This window comes from Spea bombifrons, chromosome 1 (genome assembly GCF_027358695.1).
Source record: "Spea bombifrons isolate aSpeBom1 chromosome 1, aSpeBom1.2.pri, whole genome shotgun sequence".
Taxonomy (NCBI): domain Eukaryota; kingdom Metazoa; phylum Chordata; class Amphibia; order Anura; family Pelobatidae; genus Spea; species Spea bombifrons.
In genome coordinates, this window is record NC_071087.1 from 155,706,940 (window position 1) to 155,727,237 (window position 20,298).

A 20,298-nucleotide genomic window follows, 5' to 3' on the forward strand; every position below is an offset into this window, starting at 1 on the left:
GACAGTAGTCCCTCTGACACAAAACACAGAACAATTGCCCTCTTGGCGGATCATGCCCCCCACTGTGCCTCTGTTTAATGGACCAGTTACAAGAGTGATCTTCCCAAAGGGCACAATTACATTATGGAGGACTGATCAGAGTCAGCACAACTTTCATTGTATGCAGAAACGCTGGACACTTTTAAGACACAGAACACCGGGATAAGACAGCAGTGAGGACAGCATGGATGGTGTACAGACAATAACTTATATAAGCCTTGTGGCTCGAGTCATTAGATCTTACAATACAAGGGGCATTAAATGGATATTCTGAGGATATCACAGATGGAGTGAGAATAATACAATGCAACGATTTTATGTAATGTATAAGCATATGTGTAATAAAAAAGGAAACACAGAACAAGGGAACAAGACTATTGCAGTTTTCACAAGGCTAATATATAACGTTATAAATGATTCATGGGTTGGTATTGTTAAATACACAGAGATGTAAATCACACCAGACATCTGGCAGGATCAACTGGCGTGGATGTACCCGTCTTAGCCGATAAAGACATTAACAAGCCTGGGGAAAACGCCATCAACGCAGGTGTTCAGGTACTTCTAATGAGAACAAGGGTATTAAAACTCATCCGAGTGTTGAATGGATATTAAAGAATTGAAAATGACCGCAATCTCAGCCAAGAAAAGGATCGTAAAGCTTCCAATTAATACACAGGATGGTATAACAAGGGATAACAGAGGTAAAATATAATATAAAGTTCATAGATTGAACCCAGAGCCGAAATAGATTAATCTTTGTTTATTCATTGAAACTAGGTAAAAACAAAATATCTACAAAAACAGATATATGTACTGTGTAGTTTCTAATTTATTAAATTAGCAATTTATTAAGCTAAAAGTAGTTTTACTAAATACGCGGAAATGCCCTAACCGCTATAAAGGTGAATGTCCTATGTCTGACATGTTATGCCGCCACCTAGTGTAATTATGAGGAAGTACAAGAAATGCTTATATTATTTCAGTCCACAGCAGCTAAAATACTAATACAAAGACAGGGACATATAAGCTACATTCCAACATATCAAGCTATTACTGTAATGCACTGCTTATTAGATCACAATATTCTTACATTAAAGCATGAAATGTTTCCCGAGCAAGGATTGTTAAAGGTTCATCAGAAGCTTGTAAATGTCCATTGTGGCGCCTTTCATCCCACGTGCTATAGACTGTAAAATGTCTCTGTAGCTCAGAGGCAAACAAAACACGAACGTCATCCACATACTGTATTTCTAACTGGTAGGTAACAGGGAATCAGATTATGTCCAGTTTGGAGTCCTGTTTTTAAATCAGCGTAATTATTTTAGAGATATTTACACATCACAGAAGCCAAGAAGGGTAGCAGCCTTTGGTAAATGCGAGGATGGAAACTAGCTGAGAGCATGGTAAAGGGGCAAATATTGGGGGATTCTGCAGAAGGGGGGGCACAAAGTATACTCAGAGACCCCTCAGCTATCATATGCGTTAAAGTGCATATGATGGCTGGAGTGTCCCTTTAACACAGATTCTAGAGGCTTGACATTCTGTTTGGCCAGAGCGAATGAGACATATTAATAGAAAACAGACATGGCTCAGTACATAACACGGTATTTATGATCCTAGCTATTGTCACTCTCAGCAAGATTTGTTTTTACCCAAAGCAACCCAGTGAACTCCGGAATTGGGATCCGAGTAATCTCAGTTTATTACTGTGCGCAGCAATTGCTCAGAACTGACAGTTCTACTTGGTGGCTGCTCTATCACGCGTCGGTAATGATGATAAGACAGAAAGACACAAGTCTCTTATTTTTTATCCAAGTCGTGTGAATTTATAATCACTTTCGACTGCTGTGGTGTTCTAGGTGCATTTTTACACAAGAAAGGTAACATCTCAGGTTAGCAAGTACAGTTCGCAGCTAAACTACAGGGGGTAATGGGGAACAGTACATGGGTTATAGTCAGACCTCAAGGTTTGACACAGAGTCTCGGGGTGAAAAGCGCTTTCCCTGGGTCTCCGATAACCGGGAATGGGGAGAGGTGTTTAGCCATCCTCACCCACTTTCCTCTCGGCCGAAGACTGTTTAGGGCTAGCCATGCCTTTATGTACAGCTAGCCCCACCTCCATACAGTGCTAGCCCTGCTATTGGAGTGCATGGCCACACGCCCTCATGAAGCCACTCCCCCAGGAGAGGGAGAGCTCCAGGTAAATCTGCCTTGGGAAGTTCCCAGGTATGGTTTCATGTGGGCAGAGTTTGTCCATAAGCAGCGCTCCAGCTGTTGCGGAACTACAAATACAGTCATTCTTAAATAAAACAGGCGCCGAGCATCACGAGCAGTGACAGGTTCCGCTAGTCAGAGCCTCTTTCTGGGTCATTGAGACTGAGTCATTCTATTGTTTATCACAGGCAGTACAATATGAAGTCAGGATGTTTGTTTGACAAGGAGAACATGGGGGGGGGATTATAAAACCAAAAATAATTACTAGTTTCTTTACCACAATGTATATAGTATGACAACATACGAGGGAAGAAGGCTCTGAAGTCTTGGGCAAGAAGGTTTTCATTTGCCCTCATTAAAATCCAAGCGCATCTCCGCACAATCTGAAAATCAAAGCACGGTAAAGAAAAGGAGCGAAGCAGACTAGTCATTTTAGAAATGAATTCATGAAAACCTACGGTAGCAATTCCAGCGGAATTCGGAATAAGGAGCCCCACGTGCCAAATTTTAACTTGGGTCAAGTACCCTGTGATTCCTCACTGGCTGGATTCGGATTACAGGGGTTGTAGTTAATTAACAGCCGTGGAGCTGCTCCTTGCCTACCCCTTATCTAATTAGTGTAAATTAGACATCAGCATTGCCGTGCAGAGGCTCAGCAGAGCAGAAGCGACAGATTGCGTGGACGGCAAGGAAAATAAGAAGGATATGGCTGCCGCACAGCGGCACCCCATACACCACGGCCCTTCACTACAGAGGGGCTTTAATTAGAGCCAAGGAATGGCATTCACTTTAACCTCTTGAGGGCCAAAATCTGTGCAACACATCGAAGGGCTCTGCAAACGAAATGCCAAAGCATAATGAATAAACTGCTCGGTTGGTTGGGTTGAACGCATCTTAATTTCATCTCTCCCAGTCTCTATTTATAATTATATTACAAAACCAGGAGTCAAATCCGGAATATCCTTATATCCATCAAAGAATTTTGAGCCCGTGCCGGAGCACGTGAAGCGGTTTGAGGTTGCGGGGAAGAAGTGGGGGTAACTAATGAGGAAAGACATACCGGCCAACATTTAATTCCAGGATCCTGGGGGCAAAGGGTTTGGAGCCACACGCTCGGCATGACCCTGCAGCGTTGAGTGCTAGGCTCCCCGGTACAGATACCGGGTAGTTTGGAGCTCATTTACATTCAGGAGGTGCGTGTCTTACACATACACACTTAAAACGCAACGCTGCCTGGGTATCACAGGTCATAAGATGAAATGGATTAGAGAGCAAATTCTGTAAATATATTCATCTAAATGCCTTACTCCATAAGTTAAATGTCTCGTAACAGGTCATAAAGTTACATGAAATGCCTTGGTAAAGCCCTTCTACCCAACTGCATCCATATGGCAATGAACTGTGATAAAATACCCCAATTTCCAAAACAAAGCAAGAATTTAAACGCATTTAAAGTCATAAACAGGAACATCTCCTCTTAATTATCCAAAGAAAGTCCCGTTACAAATAAATTGTATGGAATGTTCGAGATTCTGAACATTAATTCTAAATCATTGAGGGTTATAATGAAGTACCAACGCGAGCTTTGCTGATCGGTCACCCATGATGATAACGTTGTGGACGTGCTGTGATGCTGGCACGCCAATCAATATATATGTAAACATATATGAACTGCGAGCTTTGACTTCTTAACTTCACAAAATAAAACTTGGATTGGCTCAACGTACATAAAGAATATTTCTTGTTCCCACTGATCTATTTACCCCACACAGATGGAGGCGAAGACTCCCAATGGACGGTTTTTGGATAAGGGACCAAGGTATATTTGGATTCTCTTTCTGGTCTTTATCCAATATAATGTCTGTTAAGAAGCACTTGTAGAGTTATATCTCCAGTTTTTATGGAGATTAACACCAAAAACAAAACTTACGGAAAGCTTTTTTGCCTTTCCCCTTAGGAGTTTTAGCCTCTGCCTTCCGCTCGCCAGGCCTTACAGAGAAGACATTAAATGTACTATAAAGGAGAAGCTAGGTTTGTCCCTTTAATCCTAGAATTCAGGGGATTTTAACGTGGCCCTAATAAAATGAGTCACACCACGTCGGTCTGGTTAGGCTGGTTTTGAAAGAGATACGGATAATATGACTCACCTTATTTGCCTCTTCGATTTTCTGCTTGTAAAATCATATTTGCTCCTTTATGGAAAACTCATTTTTGATTTATGCCCTGTGCTCGCCGACGTGTAGTTTGTTGGGCAGGGGTGCATTTACTTTATGTTTACCAACTCTACTTGTACGTTTACCATGAAACACAAGTGTTATGGGTTCAAGTTCCATAAAACACTTCAACCAATGACCTCGTAGAATTACCGAAGGGGATTATAAAAAAATAAAAATAAATAAAGTCCACGCACTCATCATGTGGTTAGGTAATTATATAGAGTTTCTCACATAAGTCACAAAGCTTCTGTTCTGTATTGAAATAAAATTTTGCCACGTTCGTATTTTTGGTGGGAACGCTTAATTCTCATCTGACACGAAGCCAGGCACTGATAGGTTGTTGCTATAGAAACTGAAAAAGTTTCTTAAAACCGTTTATTATTTTTATGTGATTCAACTTTCTGGGGAAAAACAATTATTCCCCAGAAGGTTTATTTGCAGTACTTCTTTTTCATGAAGCCCGAGGTGCTCGTACTTCTCATTCGTGGTGTGAAGAACAGTGGACAGGCGATCCCAAAAAGCGGAACGGCCACAGTGGAAACCAGGTCCCCATTCTTCCTCTTCTGGAGGGATATGCGGCCCATTCTTTTCCTCCCAGGCCAAAGACTAAGGCCAGCCAAAAGATGGTCTTCAAGGAAGGAGCCCACCCTCCACCAAAAAAGATAGTCTTTGCCGAACCGGCTGTACCAGATAAATAAAGTGTAGGGTCCAAGGTGGAGACTTTAATTACAATTAATGTTTTATCTCTATAGAATAGCACCTTTAAATGAAATAAAGACTGCATTGTAAATACATCCTAGACCATTGGTGGCATGGTGCCGGCACATAGCATCCCAGAGAAGGGCTACAAATCCGTTGTACAGTACAAGCCAATTATTGAAAGAAGGAATTGCGTGGCTGCTTGGTGGAGCTGTATGTCCCAAGGCGATAGAAGGCAATCTCCCTACAATGTCGATTAACCATTTAGAGAGGATCTGCTTCATGCTCAAAAAGCTCGTTGGAATATGGCCTGCCCAGTATCTGTTAAACTGGTTTATTAAATACTTTATAAATCACTAGGGGGTTTACATTACTGTGAGGGTGGAAGATAAGTGGAACAGCCTCCCAGCAAAAGTGGTAGAGGTTTAAACATACCTGGGATAGGCATATGGGGCTATGCGTAATATGAGACAGGACCACAGAGTGGTTAAGGTCAGAGTCTTAAAAAAAATGGGCAGGTTGAGCCGATGGGGTAGAGCGTAGGCAAAATAAAGCAAATAAAGGAACGCATGGTTATATTTCCAAAGCAGGGATAATTTAGTGGTTTGCAGAGATCAAAACAAATCGCCTATTATAATTCACAGGGGCGCTAATGTCTAATAATGTATATTATCATTTATTAATAATATTTATAATGTCCCATTAGGCTTTCCATCCTAATCGATAAAACATTTACACGCGACTATTCTTCACCTCTCTGACTCCTTACAAAAACTATGAATACCAGACACAGATACATACAAATTTATTAACTACGCAGTGCAGATAAATTACAATTCATTTCGAAGGATATTTCCTAAGTCCTTATTACTGCTGTTATAGAAAACCCTTTATTTGCCATGCCGTGCTTTGGGGTAACGTTAAAAGCCTCAGGTTTTCCTGACTCTAATTAGATGAATCTAATTAATAACCATGTATAATTAAATGGATATGGTATTCCTCTAGGACTGTATTTTGTTTAGTGCCGCTATTAATATTTGCATTGGCAGCTGCAGAAACACGCTTGGTTTAATTCCCTGTACTCACTAAACGTAAAAACGTTCACTCAGCACATCAGCTGAGCGTCACTCATATAGGACCCTCGGATAAATAAAGCTCAATAAACGGTATCACAAACATGCGTCTAATGTACAATTTAACCTCAATTTACAGATGGGCTATGGATGAAGCTGGACGTTGTTGGAAGATGCAATGGAAGCCATAGAATTCCATAGGGTATTCCGAGCACACATATAGTCGCCAGGCAATTAACCCTTCCATGTTAATGGCATACTAGCCAACTAAGCAGACCGATATGCCACCAAACGTAAAGGGGGAACGGCTTAAATGACATGCGGATGGTTTCACAAATAAAACGATGGAGGTCAAACGGAGGCTGTTGGATGGGGAATCGATAATTGGGCAAAAGTAATCAAATTAACAACACCACCACTAATAATAATAATATTACTACTACTACTACTGCTACTAATAATACTGATATTAATAATACTACTACTACTACTGCTAATAATAATAATAGCACTGATATTAATAATAGTACTACTAATAATAATAATAATACTACTGCTACTTCAAATACCGGTAGTAGTAATAATAGTACTGATGATAATAATAATGATAATAATAGTACTGATAATAATAAATAATAATAATAATCATAGTACTACTACTAATAATAATAGTTTCTTTGAAGTACACCAGCTCAGAAGAAGAAAATGTTCAGTTTGAAACCAGCCTGGAAGCCTAAAGTCCCTCAATCTGTATTGTCTACTCACACCAAGCATAGAGGATAAAATCCTCTCTCTATCTCACTTCACCAGTTCAACATAATCAATATTCAACAAAGAACAAAAGAGAGGCACTCCCGAGTTGCTTTTCAATCTGTAAAGTATTTTTCGGAGGCATAAATCTATATTTATTCTGTGCTGGAGAATTCACAGCAAACGTCTATCTCTTGAAGACTTAACGCGTTTCGCTCTTCACTTTTCTCTAACTCATAAATAGCAAAACTAGCATATCTAATCAATCCCCCCCTCCTCACCCACCCTTAAAAAGCAATCAACTACTTAAAAACAGGGGAACGCTAATTTCATGGGGAGGAATAATCACGCAGAAAGGGAAGTTAAGAAGGCTGCTCATGCGCCATACTCATAAAGTAGGTTTCCAACACGTGAAAGTTACACATGAAACGCTGCAAAATTGATGTGTTTACCACTAAAAATCAAGTATATAATGGATCGGACAATCTTGTAGTTTCATAATTCCATAATCACAACATCTTTGTAAGGGTAGAATTCGTCCATCGATTAACCCTCACGCTCTAATCATTGTATTGCGTGGGAGGTACGATAAGATCTAATTCTATCGCCGTTATCTAATCTTTACTTTGTAGGATTTGCTATTGTTTTATTGAAAAACAAATTCCTCTCGGAGACGAGGTAAATTGAATCATGGAAAGGGATAATGCGGTTTGGAACACGTTCTGACTCCGATGTAAAGAGCAACATATAGCGTGACTGCTCAACGTGTGTCTGCGAGACAGATATCTTTTCATTCAAGGGCATGAATTGGATTTTGAGAACCTTCCAACTTCTAGAAGGCCGAAATGGGACACCGTTGGGGTGTAGCCTACTCGCGGTGTGTCAAACACAAGGTGTTTTCAGCTGTACTTTTCCGCATCCTCAACGGAGAGGTGGAAAACCCAAAAAGTATGAAGACTCTTCTTCGTATTTTAATTATAGCCAGAGATGGAGACATGTTGGAAACTTTCTGGATTTCAGAATGACTCTGGGACTCTGGGGAAGATCCACCATGGAGGTTATGAACTACTCGATCCTTGGGGATGGATAAAAAGTCATTAATATAATCTTCAAAGCGAAGCTGCCTTTGTTGGAACCCTAACTATTTCAACATTCACTAGATACCCCAAAAAATAAAATTGCAAATGTCCAAATCCAGAGGACGAGCCAAAACGTACCTGGCTCCGAAGACATCCTTCTTTGCCAAGTCAATACCGGAGATGATCTTTACTCTTAGGAGCCGGGATTCTTCCTGTAAACAACAACAATAATAATAGTTATAGATGGTGCTAAAAAATATATTTTTTGAGTCAAAAACACACATCATACCTTAACATAAAACATCGAGGGCTAAAAAGCCAACATTTTTAGTTTTTTCAAATAAATAACTACCTTCGGCTATGTGGCCCATGAGGAAATTTGTTAAAGGAAACGCTATATACGACATACAGGCTTCTCAGTTCTCAGTTACATCTGAATGTTCAAGAATTTATATTTACAAAAATATATTTTATTTTTAGAACACAAAGAACCCCAAAGATCCAGAATGACTAATGCGTTAAAATAAAATTTTTTGATTGAAACAAGCTAGAAAGCTGATGGGAGTCATTTCTAGGATCATTAACATTTGGAAATAGAGTACATAATATATTTGTTTTTGGGGGTCCATTCGCACAGCTTGTAAAGCAACATATTTAAAAGGTGTTGATCAGATACAACAAACTCTTTCGGGCGACGCACGCCCTGCACATTTGGATGGCCACAAAAAAGGTTTTTTTTGGTTTTGTTGTACCCCCCGTTTACGTGTAGTATAAACCGACACGTCCTGTCCTGAGGCCAGGTATGAAATACAGAGAAAGGTACTCATTACTTCTATATGCTCGGGGCACAGCGCCATGTGACAAACTACAGCCAGAAAAATGCGAGGAATGTTCTTCTTTTAGGTATCTCGGAACACACATGGAATGTTCTTGGAACCCGCAACAGAAAACATTTGACTGAAGGGTATAGTTAGGAAGCAGCGGGAGGCGGCTATGGGTAATGGGAGTTGAGGCATGACCCGCACTGCTGTAAGGTCCCCATGCGACGAAGGGCCAGACCTTCTTTGGATGCCAAATCCCTGTGTCCCTCTTCGTTCCTCTGGTTTGCCGAGTATGAGGATATCAGTGCTCCACAGCCCCAAAACTCACAATAATGTGTACGGGAACAAGATTGAGTTTATCAAAAAATGTATATATAAATTTGTGCTAATAATTCATCCTTTTTCATGAGGCCTGACGTTATCGTAAGACAGAACTAACTATGCCCCAACAGGCAACAAGGCAGCGACATATCCAGGCGGTCCCCTCTACTAAAAAACCGGGAGGCAGATCGCCCTCTTGTCCTGAAGCCCTGCTGCACAATGGGCCAGTTTGGTCCATTAACAAACGATGACATAAAATCAACGAAATACATATTTACTGTGATGATTGTAAGCCTCTATTCCCTTTCCCTAATGTATCGGTTTATCTCGGTCCGTCAGTTCTAGTTTTGTCAGACCCTTTGAATGTATGGACTGTCAGGAGCGCTGCTATATAAATAAAAGATAATAATAATAATAATAAAACACCGAAGGTGCTCGGCAGTAAGTTGAGACCTTGGCTTTATCATCTTTCTGTAACTATGGCCGAGTTGAAGAATAGTCACATTGTTAGCCAGCATTCACATATATTATATGATGTAAATGGAACAATTCACGTGGTATTTTGCTACCGTAACTCTATGGAAAACTCACATTTCAATTTACTGTCTTGTTCAATAGCGAGCAGAACATGGAAGGTGTATGACACGAGCAACTGGTCTCAACAAAAACATCTTTACGACGGGTCATGTCGCGCAAGATTTAAGGGGAACTGCTGCCATCACAGCTTTAAGTCCTAACTAAATTAATTTATAAACCCCCTTCAGGACAAGGGTTTTTTGTTTTGTTTTTTTAATATATAAATATATATATATATATATATATATATATATATACATATACACACACACACACATATATATACACATACATACATACATACATACATACACACACACACACACACAAACCATCATTTAGTATGAAAAATATCTAAAAATGCGCATTACAGTTTTCAAACATAGAATTTTGGCCATGACGTACCTGGTACGTCACCGGACGTGAAGGGGTTAAATCTACCTTATATCTTGTGCTTTTTAGCTGCCTTTTTTTCTGGAGATATTTGATTTAAAGTTCCACTCATGGAAGCCGAGATTTGTGGAATGTGAGTCAGCCTTAAATAATTAACTCCTTTAACATGAAGGATGTTAAATAAAGTTTAAACCCCCCCCCCAAAAAAAACCCCCCGATGTTTTAATTTAAGTCCCGTGCAGGCGCCCGCACACCCCTAAGGCCGGCCCTGAGTATACATACAGACTGCAAGCTCTTCAGGGCAGGGCCTCCTTACCTCCATACCTATTGTATCCATTCATAAGATCTATCTGACTACTGTTATTATACGACCCCCCTTATTGTATGTTCCCTTTATTATACTGCAAACTATAACGCACTAAGTATGTCTGTTTGTACTAAGTAAGTATATACAACGTTTTAATACATATGTTGCCTATTTTAATCTGTAAACAACATTACAAATATTTTATATACTTTTGGAAAAAGTCATACATCTTGAAAAGAAAAACGTACTCGTAAAACATAACAATCAGGAAGCAATAAAATTCTAGGCGTCAAAAAAAATAATAAAAAAAACCCATATTGAGTTAAAAAAATAAATATGGATCATGTGATCGAGATAACCGGAGAGAGTTCATTTCAGGTAAGACAAACATGGAGAGAAGAGGGAAAATGTTTCAACCGTTTCCAAAAGTCATAAAACCGCAAACTGTTAACAGTAAACCTGCAGCAATACATCGGTTTATTAAACGATCCCGAACGCTGTCATGTTGGGACTGCATAGTGTTAATTCTGCGACGTGTTTATAAAATCGCCTTTGTTAAAAGCCAAGGATGCGTTCTTTTTTTGCGTTCCGAGTCATGCCGCCGTCACAAGACACATCTGCCTATTTACGGCATCGCTGGAAACTTTAGAATTAAATCAATGGCAGGGTTGACCCATCTGCTCGTTTACTGTAGATGTCCAGGTGGAAAAGAAAAAGCATTTCACATCATTTTTAGTAGCATTTTCTTAAACATTTCTTATGTTTACATTTCAAAAATGTGATTTTTAGATATATATATATATATATATATATATATATATATATATATATATATATATATATATATACACATACACAAAATATGGTGTTTTTGAAATTCTTGAGCCTTTGCGCCAGGTTATGGTATTAAGTAGTCCGTTACATCTCCGTTAATTCTGTGGGCAATCATTTGAAAAATAGATGGCACAGAAATGTCAGATAAGGTTGATAGAACAGCTTAAAAAATATAAATACATTTCTAAACTTCAATTTTAAATAGACATATTATACGCTTCAATAACACATTTCCAAATAACCAAGTCTTTAGTACAAGTTGTAGCAAAAACTGTAAATACACATAAGATTGAGGACCTCGGAGGTCTCTGTCAGATAGAATAGCATCCCAGAAACACAGAATGTAATGGCAGGTACAAAACTATTCAGCTCATCTGGTCTGCCCATTAGGTCCTGTTCAAAACCTTATTATGATCTCAAAACTTATTTGGTCCTTGGTCTTCTCTTATATTCAGGGCCGTATGCCCACCTCATGCATGTTTAAATTCCCTCACTGTATCAGCCTCTACCACTTCTGCCGGGAGGCTGTTCCTCTTATCCCCCACCTCAGCAAGTTAAAACATCCTGACATCGTCCTTCACCACAGAAAGCTGAAAATATTGTGTTTTTGGTCAGAAATGATTCCGCTGCTTTCTATGGTACGGGAAGTAGATGCACAACGTAGGGTATAGCCGTAAGTCTACAACTACAACACCTAATATCGACACAAACAGAACCAAACTGATGTGCATCGTCCTACAAACGCCACCAGGGAAAAGGTGGTGAATTCACTATACGATTTCACAATATTTGCCTCTAAAGTAGTATTCTCTAGAATTTCTTTTGCCGTTTCCCCTACCAATCATCTTATTTATCCAAGACAATTACTGCGTTGCGCAACATTCCAAACGTACCAGTCTCTACTTGAACAATCGTGAGGAGAACTTCAAATATGGTAACACGTTAACTTTTGAGCGTCTAGGGCAGGGGTGGGCAATTAATTTTCCCATGGGGCCACATGAGAAATTGGAATGGTTTTAGAGGGCCAGACCTCTACAAACTACAAACTCCGAAGCCTTGTCCATTTTGTTAACTTATGTGCTGTTTAATAAAGTTATTCAAGCCTACGTCATTGGTAGAGGTGCTTGAATAAGTAAGGCCTGAATAACTATTAGCACAGCACAGAAGTGAACAAAATGAACAAGGCTTCGGAGTGCATACCGTATTTTTCGCTCTATAAGACGCACCTGCTGATAAGACGCACCTAGATTTTAGAGGAGAAAAAAAAGGAAAAAATATTTTGAGCTAAAAAATGGGCTAAAATATTTATTACAATAACTGAATAAGCTATGAACACAGTAAGACACACGCAGTAAGACACACACAGACACAGTAAGACACACACAGACACAGTAAGACACACACAGACACAGTGAGACACACACAGACACAGTAAGACACACACAGACACAGTAAGACACACACAGACAGTGAGACACACACAGACACAGTAAGACACACACAGACACAGTGAGACACACACAGACACAGTAAGACACACACAGACACAGTAAGACACACACAGACACAGTGAGACACACACAGACACAGTAAGATACACACAGACACAGTGAGACACACACAGACAGTAAGACACACACAGACACAGTAAGACACACACAGACACAGTGAGACACACACAGACACAGTAAGACACACACAGACACAGTAAGACACACACAGACAGTGAGACACACACAGACACAGTAAGACACACACAGACACAGTAAGACACACAGACACAGTGAGACACACACAGACACACACAGACACAGTAAGACACACACAAACACAGTAAGACACACACAGACACAGTAAGACACACACAGACACAGTGAGACACACACAGACACAGTAAGATACACACACACAGTAAGACACACACACACACACACACAGTAAGACACACACACACAGTAAGACCTCCCTCCCTAACCCCCCTTCTCAGTATCTCCCCTCTAACTCCCTAACCCCCCCTTCTCAGTATCTCCCCTCTAACTCCCTAACCCCCCCTTCTCAGGATCTCCCCCCCCCGCCCCGGTCACTTACCTTAAACTCCTGTGTTGGAAGCGTGAGGCGTTTGTCTCGGGTGCCGGCGCTTCACTGCTGATCGTCGGCGTCTGACGTCATATGCCGGCGCCCAGCGTAAAGCGCCGGCACCCGAGACAAACGCTTCCAACACAGGAGTTTAAGGTAAGTGACCGGGGCGGGGGGGGGACACCGGACTCATTGGTGAGTCACCAGGACACTCTTTGCGGGCCGGTCCGAGCTATTCAGCGGGCCGGATGTGGCCCGCGGGCCGTGCTTTGCCCAGGTCTGGTCTAGGGTGTATGCCAAAAAAGATTCCAAACTGCTCTTTCATTAAAAGGAACATATTTCGAGGACCATCATTAGCTGGAAACGGGCATCTATGGTCCTTCAGGTTCTACAACATCTTCACTTTACGAACTGGCTGCCCCTGGGTCGTGACGGATCCTAAAAGCCTGACTTTCTTACAGACACGTAAGATTTGTGAAGGCTTCCAGAATAGGCAACATCTGCTGCCCAAGTTTATGAATTAGGACTCCCATGATGTCCTTTCAGCCATATTGAAGGCCCGGGACCCTTGTGTTGCTCTAAGGGTTAGAGACTATATACCCCCACGCATCGTAAAGCTGGGGTCGGAAAGATAAATTGTTACAATGTATTTGGTTACGCATTGCTCAATGATCTCGGCATAGTGCTGGCAAACTTCCACCAAACTGTTATCACGTAATCTCCGCTGGCAAACTTCCATACTGTATGGCTGACGAAAACTCAGCGGCCCGTAAAGTGGAGACAGTCGCGTCCTTAATTGTGGACAATAAAAAAATTAAAATATTTACAAAAAATAAAGCAAAGGACCAAAACAAAAAGGAGGAAAAAAATGCTTGCCAGAAAAGTGAAGTACAATTACAGGGACTATTTGTATTTATTCATTTTAAAGGGGGACACGAGTTTAGGGGCCCCTCTCTATGGCAAGCGATGGATGTATTGACTGACATTATGATAAACCACAGGTCACTGCCTCCCACCAGCCTGAGCTTAATGGGCTAATACAACTTCTAAATTTGCTTACATGGTAAGCAACAGAACCCGCAGAAATGTATTTTTCTTCGAATGTCTTAATACCACGCTTAGATGAAGCACAGGACTGGCATCCATGAAGAAATGTTGTTGGGCGGAACGTTTTAAGGTTGTATTTCGGCACAAAATAATAAGTTACGCAACATGGAATGCGGCTCAACTACTGTAATAAAAAAGCAAATATGACCTGGCGTGGCTAATAGGCAGGCGACGTCCTCCCAGGTAAACAGACCGTAGATGGTTTCTGAGCACGTAGCATTATCACGGCTATATCAACAACTAAATTAACCCTTTGAGCGCTAGGGGTGCAATTATGTTCTTTTGTTTTGCTTGTTTTGAATTTTCCGAATTACTATAAACCGTATTCTAATACATTCATGCATAGTACTATATCTGCTCGATTATAAGACAACCCCGCAAAATCTGAATATTAATTTAGGGGGGGGGAAAGGCCTATACCTTATAGGAAAAAAGTTTTTTTTAGTAAATATTAATGTAAACTATTTTTTCATATTTAATAAAACCTATGATTGAGAAAAATATTTTATTTGTATTTCCATAAACTGCCCCCCCCGATATGCACATCTGCCCCCAGAAATGCCTCATACCCCCTATATGCCTTTCTCTTGCACAGTGTAACTCTGAGCTTTATCTGATATCACAAAACGCCAAACTTCTGTAAAGAAGCAGATAAGAACCATTTGGCTCATCTAGTCATTATTCCTTACAAAACGTGATCTAATCTAGTAGATCCTCAAACACACAACACAGTAAAAAACAAACAAACACAGTAATTGCACATTATTGCAGTAACCCTGTGCATGTGTTACACCCCATATGCCGTGAACTTAGGTGGGGGCATCCATGACATTGCCACTGTCTCCATGGAACAATGTCCCAATGATATCCTTGGGAGATGATATATATATATCTATAGATATATATCTATATCTATCTATCTATATATCTATATATATATCATGTTTAAGTTCCCTCGCTGTATTAGGCTCTACTGCTTCCGGTGAGAGGCTGTTCCACTTATCTACCACCCTCTCAGTAATGTATATGTCCCAATGATATCCTTGGGAGATATATTATATATATATATATATGCAGATATACATGTGCCTACCCAGAATCCCTTGTGGTTGTGGCAGCACCATGAGATTTCTGAGGGAAAAAACAAGCATTCTGGCTTGCCTGGTGTCTGTAGATGAGTGTTTAATAATACTTCTACCACCCAGATATACATAGAAACATAGAATGTATGACAGATAAGAACCATTCTTCTCATCCAGTCTATCCTGATATAAAGATTCAAGCCTAACTCAGTATTTATATCTTTCTGAATAGAAAGATTCCGTCTTTCTATTCAGGTTGTGTTCTGCATGTCCGCTTGGAGGTAACGAAGGCGGCTGAGTGTCATTCATGGTGTCCTTCAAAGCCTCCCTTGATACTGGAGCCACAAACGTTGCAATGTAAGGAAGTTTTAGTTTGCCGAGAGTGTGGTAGATAAGTGGAACAGCCTCCTAACAGAAAAGTTATGGGAATTTGAACATGCATAAGATACGCATTTGGCTATGCTGACTATGGGACGAAATCCAAAGATCAGATAAGGTTATGGGTTTCTACTGATGCGAAACGACGGTCTAAAAGGTTCTTATCTGCTGTCAAATTCTACATTTCTATGTTTAACTCATTAGCGTGTGCAATGTTAGTTATATTTCTTCTCGCTTAAGTGCTAAAGGCACCTACTACCCTCCCTGCGAGGCAAATGCTCAATGGGTCCAGGAGAACAGAAGAAAAAAACAGGACTGTTTAGCGAGAGGTCCTTTGGGGACAACCAATTAGTCAAGAGGCCAAAAGAAAGGAAAAACACTTAACAGGTCTCTCATAGATTCTTCATCACATATCAGCATGTAAATCCGTTTCCGCGCATCCTTTGGGGAGATGCGTACAATAATATGTCTGGAATATTACATTTTTCACTCTGCGTGATATTAACATTAAATAACCTTCAACAACTGCCATCCCGGCATGGAAGGAGTCTCCGCTCCCTCTCCCGCCTGGTGTACTCCTCACAAACTAAAGCCCCAGATATTCTCCCTTCACTAATTTATCGACTGCGTCAACGCATCCCACTCTTGGGACCGGATTCTATAGAACGCGGAGCAGCTGCCTCCTCTCTGCTGACGAATCTACATTAATTTTAATGTAGGTCAACAACACAGCACATTAATTAAGGACCACGGGGAGAAGGCTTACTGTATGAAACACAGCACATCTGTCCAACAAACAGGACCGGTGTCTACATACATGTTTTCATGGTTACATCTGAGCTTGTGAAGGCATCTCTTATAGGATCTGCTGGATCATAATTGCCCCCTATTCGTGCCCAAAGAGAGAGCCCCCGGTGAAAGATATGGGAAGTGGGATGGGGAGGAAAGCCTTTTACTGTATTGTAGAAACCCAATATAAATGTAAATCTATAGCAATGTCGGAAACCAAGGTTATCTGAAAAGCCATTGTCAACTTAAAGATGGTTTCTAAGGCTACCGGTTGCAAATCTCTAAAACAAAAGGTTTATCAGATTTTTTCTTTTATTTATAGAAAACAAGATTAATCCTATTGCTGAGACCGTTCACCTTGGCTATAAAACAATAAGACACAAAATGTCATTATTCTCATCACAGAATGGAAAATCAAACAGGTAAAACTGTAGACAGAACTTCCACACCACGAAGCAGACAACACAAACCAAAGATTATTTTTTTTATGACCAATCAGTGCCTGCTGTTGTGTCACATGATTATGAAGATTATTAAATCCCAGGAGAAAAATATAAATAAGAAACATATATTTCCTTGAATTTTTTAAAGATAGGATAAGAAAGAATTATACGGATAGAAGAGTAAAAGAAAATAGAGGAAAAGTGTGAGTTAAAAGGGAAAAAACACAAACACTTAAGGGGTCGATCATGGCAACAAATGGAATGGTTAAAACAGCAGGTATACTGAATTGGTTGGTATGGTAATTTTATTATTTTATATAGAGATATGATAGGAATATGATAATATTCACCAGCGCTGTACAATGGGTAAACAGCATACCTGAGAACTTTATGGCTCCGGCTACCCGGAGCGCCCCTTGGGGGGGATACAGGCAGAAAGTGCGGCTGACGTCAGTGGGTGGTCTCGCTGCCGTTACGGGGCACACCGCTGTTTAAGGGGAAAATGAGAGTTTTCCGGTGGTGACCCTGAGATCCGTGGAAGAGGTGCTTCTCCCGGAGTCTCGGGGTAAAACCTGGAGAGTGCCCAGGTATGGTAAACAGGACATAACAAGTAGTATATAACATAACAATTGGACAGACACAAGGGGTAAGGAGGGCCCTGCTTAAATCTAGAGGTGTATGACAATACTTTCAAAAAGGGTGGAGTCATTTATCGAAGACAACGTTCTGAGAAAGTAATCGGGAAAAAAAAAACTGACGATATAAGTTGTGAATTCAGCAGGATTGTAGTAAATGCATGGTACGCACAATGGTCAAAAAACGTACAAAGGAGAAGCGCGGAGCAGGAAATAATAGAAGAGCACAAACTCAAATAAGAAACAGAAAACGGAGGCAGCAAATAAGGGGGGGGGATTATGAGGGGTACGGGGGGGGGAATAGGCAAGTAAAAGTAAATTTATCACTATGCTGCCAAGTTTCTATTTATTTCTATTCCATGACACGCCTGTTAAACGGTATTATCGGGAGCCTTGACCTGGTTTCTGTGCCATTATTACATCGCACCGTAGAACACAAATATCACGGTTTGTCTGCAGAGCTATTGACAAGTGACTTATCTCTTACATTAGACTATCCTTCAAATATCTAAACTATCAATCGACTCGAGAGGGATCGACATTTCAATAATAATGTTTAATTAGAGAAAAACAAAAGAGGTGAGGCTAATGTGTGCTAAGAGTTGGACGGTCCGTCCAATCTGAGATTCCTCAAGTTTCTAAACGTTCTAAAGTTCTTTAATTTATTTAAAAGGAACTTCCCAGGGTCTGAGGTTGCAAGTGAACCATCTCTAGAATGGAGACATATTAGTTAGTAATGTCCACATTAGGATTATTCACTATATCAGAACAGGAACTAGAGACAAGAGTTGCATGATTGCATCATCAGACTCCTTTCACAAAGAACCTAGTAAAGATTTCAGTTCTGTCAAGATGTCCAGCTCAAACCAAGAGAGACTATGCTGGACACCCCAGGAGGGCTTTGAAACCTAATTTTGCAACAGGTCCATCTACCAACGCCAGCTAGTAAACGTATGCTCCCAGTGTTCCTTCAAAGCCAACATGTACCTTAACTGGTGAAATTACCATTGATGCCAAGGGACCATGTAGAGTTCATCTAGACAGCCCCCCCAGAGTAAGACTGGGCTTCACCTTAATTAGTACCCAAGATCAGAGCTGTTCTCCTCTAGACCTCAAAGGCAATGATACAGAAAAAGAATACATCTATTGCATATTCTCAATTTAATTATTCCGTTCCATTTGAATCAGAGATATCTAAACCCTCGATGACCAACTGGGGTCTCCTCTGTCCAAGTCAGTCATGCTCACTGTATTGTGAGAAAGACTACCCGTGTACTGCAGCCCATAGTGAATACATTCATTTTGTATGCAGGATTTTGTGGATTGTCTTACTTCCTACCATCATGCTGGGGGATCTATCTCCATTTAGTCTGATTTAAAAAAAAAAATCTGAAATCCATTTTGTGAAAATATTTAGATTTAGTATTTTATTTTTCCCTTAACCCACTTTTTTCATGTGATATTTTGGGAGACCTGTCCTGCTGAAACGCCACACTGTGTTAATGCTAATAACGTTCAAGTTTTACGATAAATTGATCATTTTCTCCTTATAAATTCATTAGTTAGTATGTCTGCTGAGTAATTAAGACTGAGACGTTCTATTGTTCACCATAACGCAGTATAATAACCAGCTGGTTTGTCTTTTAGAGCGGACTAGTATGTTTACTAAGTTCCAACCCGTCATGATGTCTCATTAAACACAAACTATTATTAGAATTTTTATCATCATTTTTATAAGCTGGCGCCATTAACCAAACTGACACCGTAGAATATTTTAAAAAGGTATCTTTGCCTATCTCAACGCCATCTTGTATTTGGCTTTATTTATTTATAGCTCCGTGCAAACGTGAGCCACCTGAGATATTGTACACTAACAAAAACAGAAGATCTGAACAACCTCTGTCGATAAGAAGAAAAAAAAAAGACAATTAAAAAAAAAAAAAAAACGGCACTGGAATAACAAAATAGCAGATTTTTATTACGATGAGAAAATCATTCAGCTATTTTTTTGTTGATTTTCAAAAATGTTATGAATAATTTGCATAAAAAAAAAAATAAAAAAAAAAAATATATATATATATTATATATATATATATATATACCTGAAATGACACGTTTGCATGCAAATTATTCATAAAATTTTTTCAAATATTTTTTTTTAATCATTAATATACATCAACGCATGTCCGTATTCAAACTAGACGTTTTTGAAACTGTGGAATTTATCAGAAATCTTCAACAACCAAACAAGCGGCATTGTATGAGACTGCATGCCATACTATGCTATGCTTTCCAAGTTCCAAATAGGTTCTTTTTCCTCGTTTACACGCCATTATCTGATAAATAACAAGCGCAGGAACGCACACGAAATGCAATGGTCTTACCCTTCGAGGGAAAATCGCCGTATCCTACACTCGGAATCACCAAGGGAACCTTATATGTAATCTGCAGTTAACAAGCCAG

At 40.0% G+C, this 20,298-nt stretch overlaps 1 protein-coding gene across 3 annotated transcripts in view; it reads right to left on the minus strand.

Moving 5' to 3' along the window:
* The window catches only part of NEDD4L (NEDD4 like E3 ubiquitin protein ligase), a 183,638-nt gene that overhangs the window by 105,194 nt on the left and 58,146 nt on the right, over positions 1-20,298 (minus strand). For all 3 annotated transcript variants that reach the window (XM_053448183.1, XM_053448182.1, XM_053448181.1), the window contains exon 2: positions 8,212-8,285. In XM_053448183.1, coding sequence (XP_053304158.1) covers positions 8,212-8,285 — 74 coding nt within the window. The remainder of the gene's footprint in view (positions 1-8,211; positions 8,286-20,298) is intronic.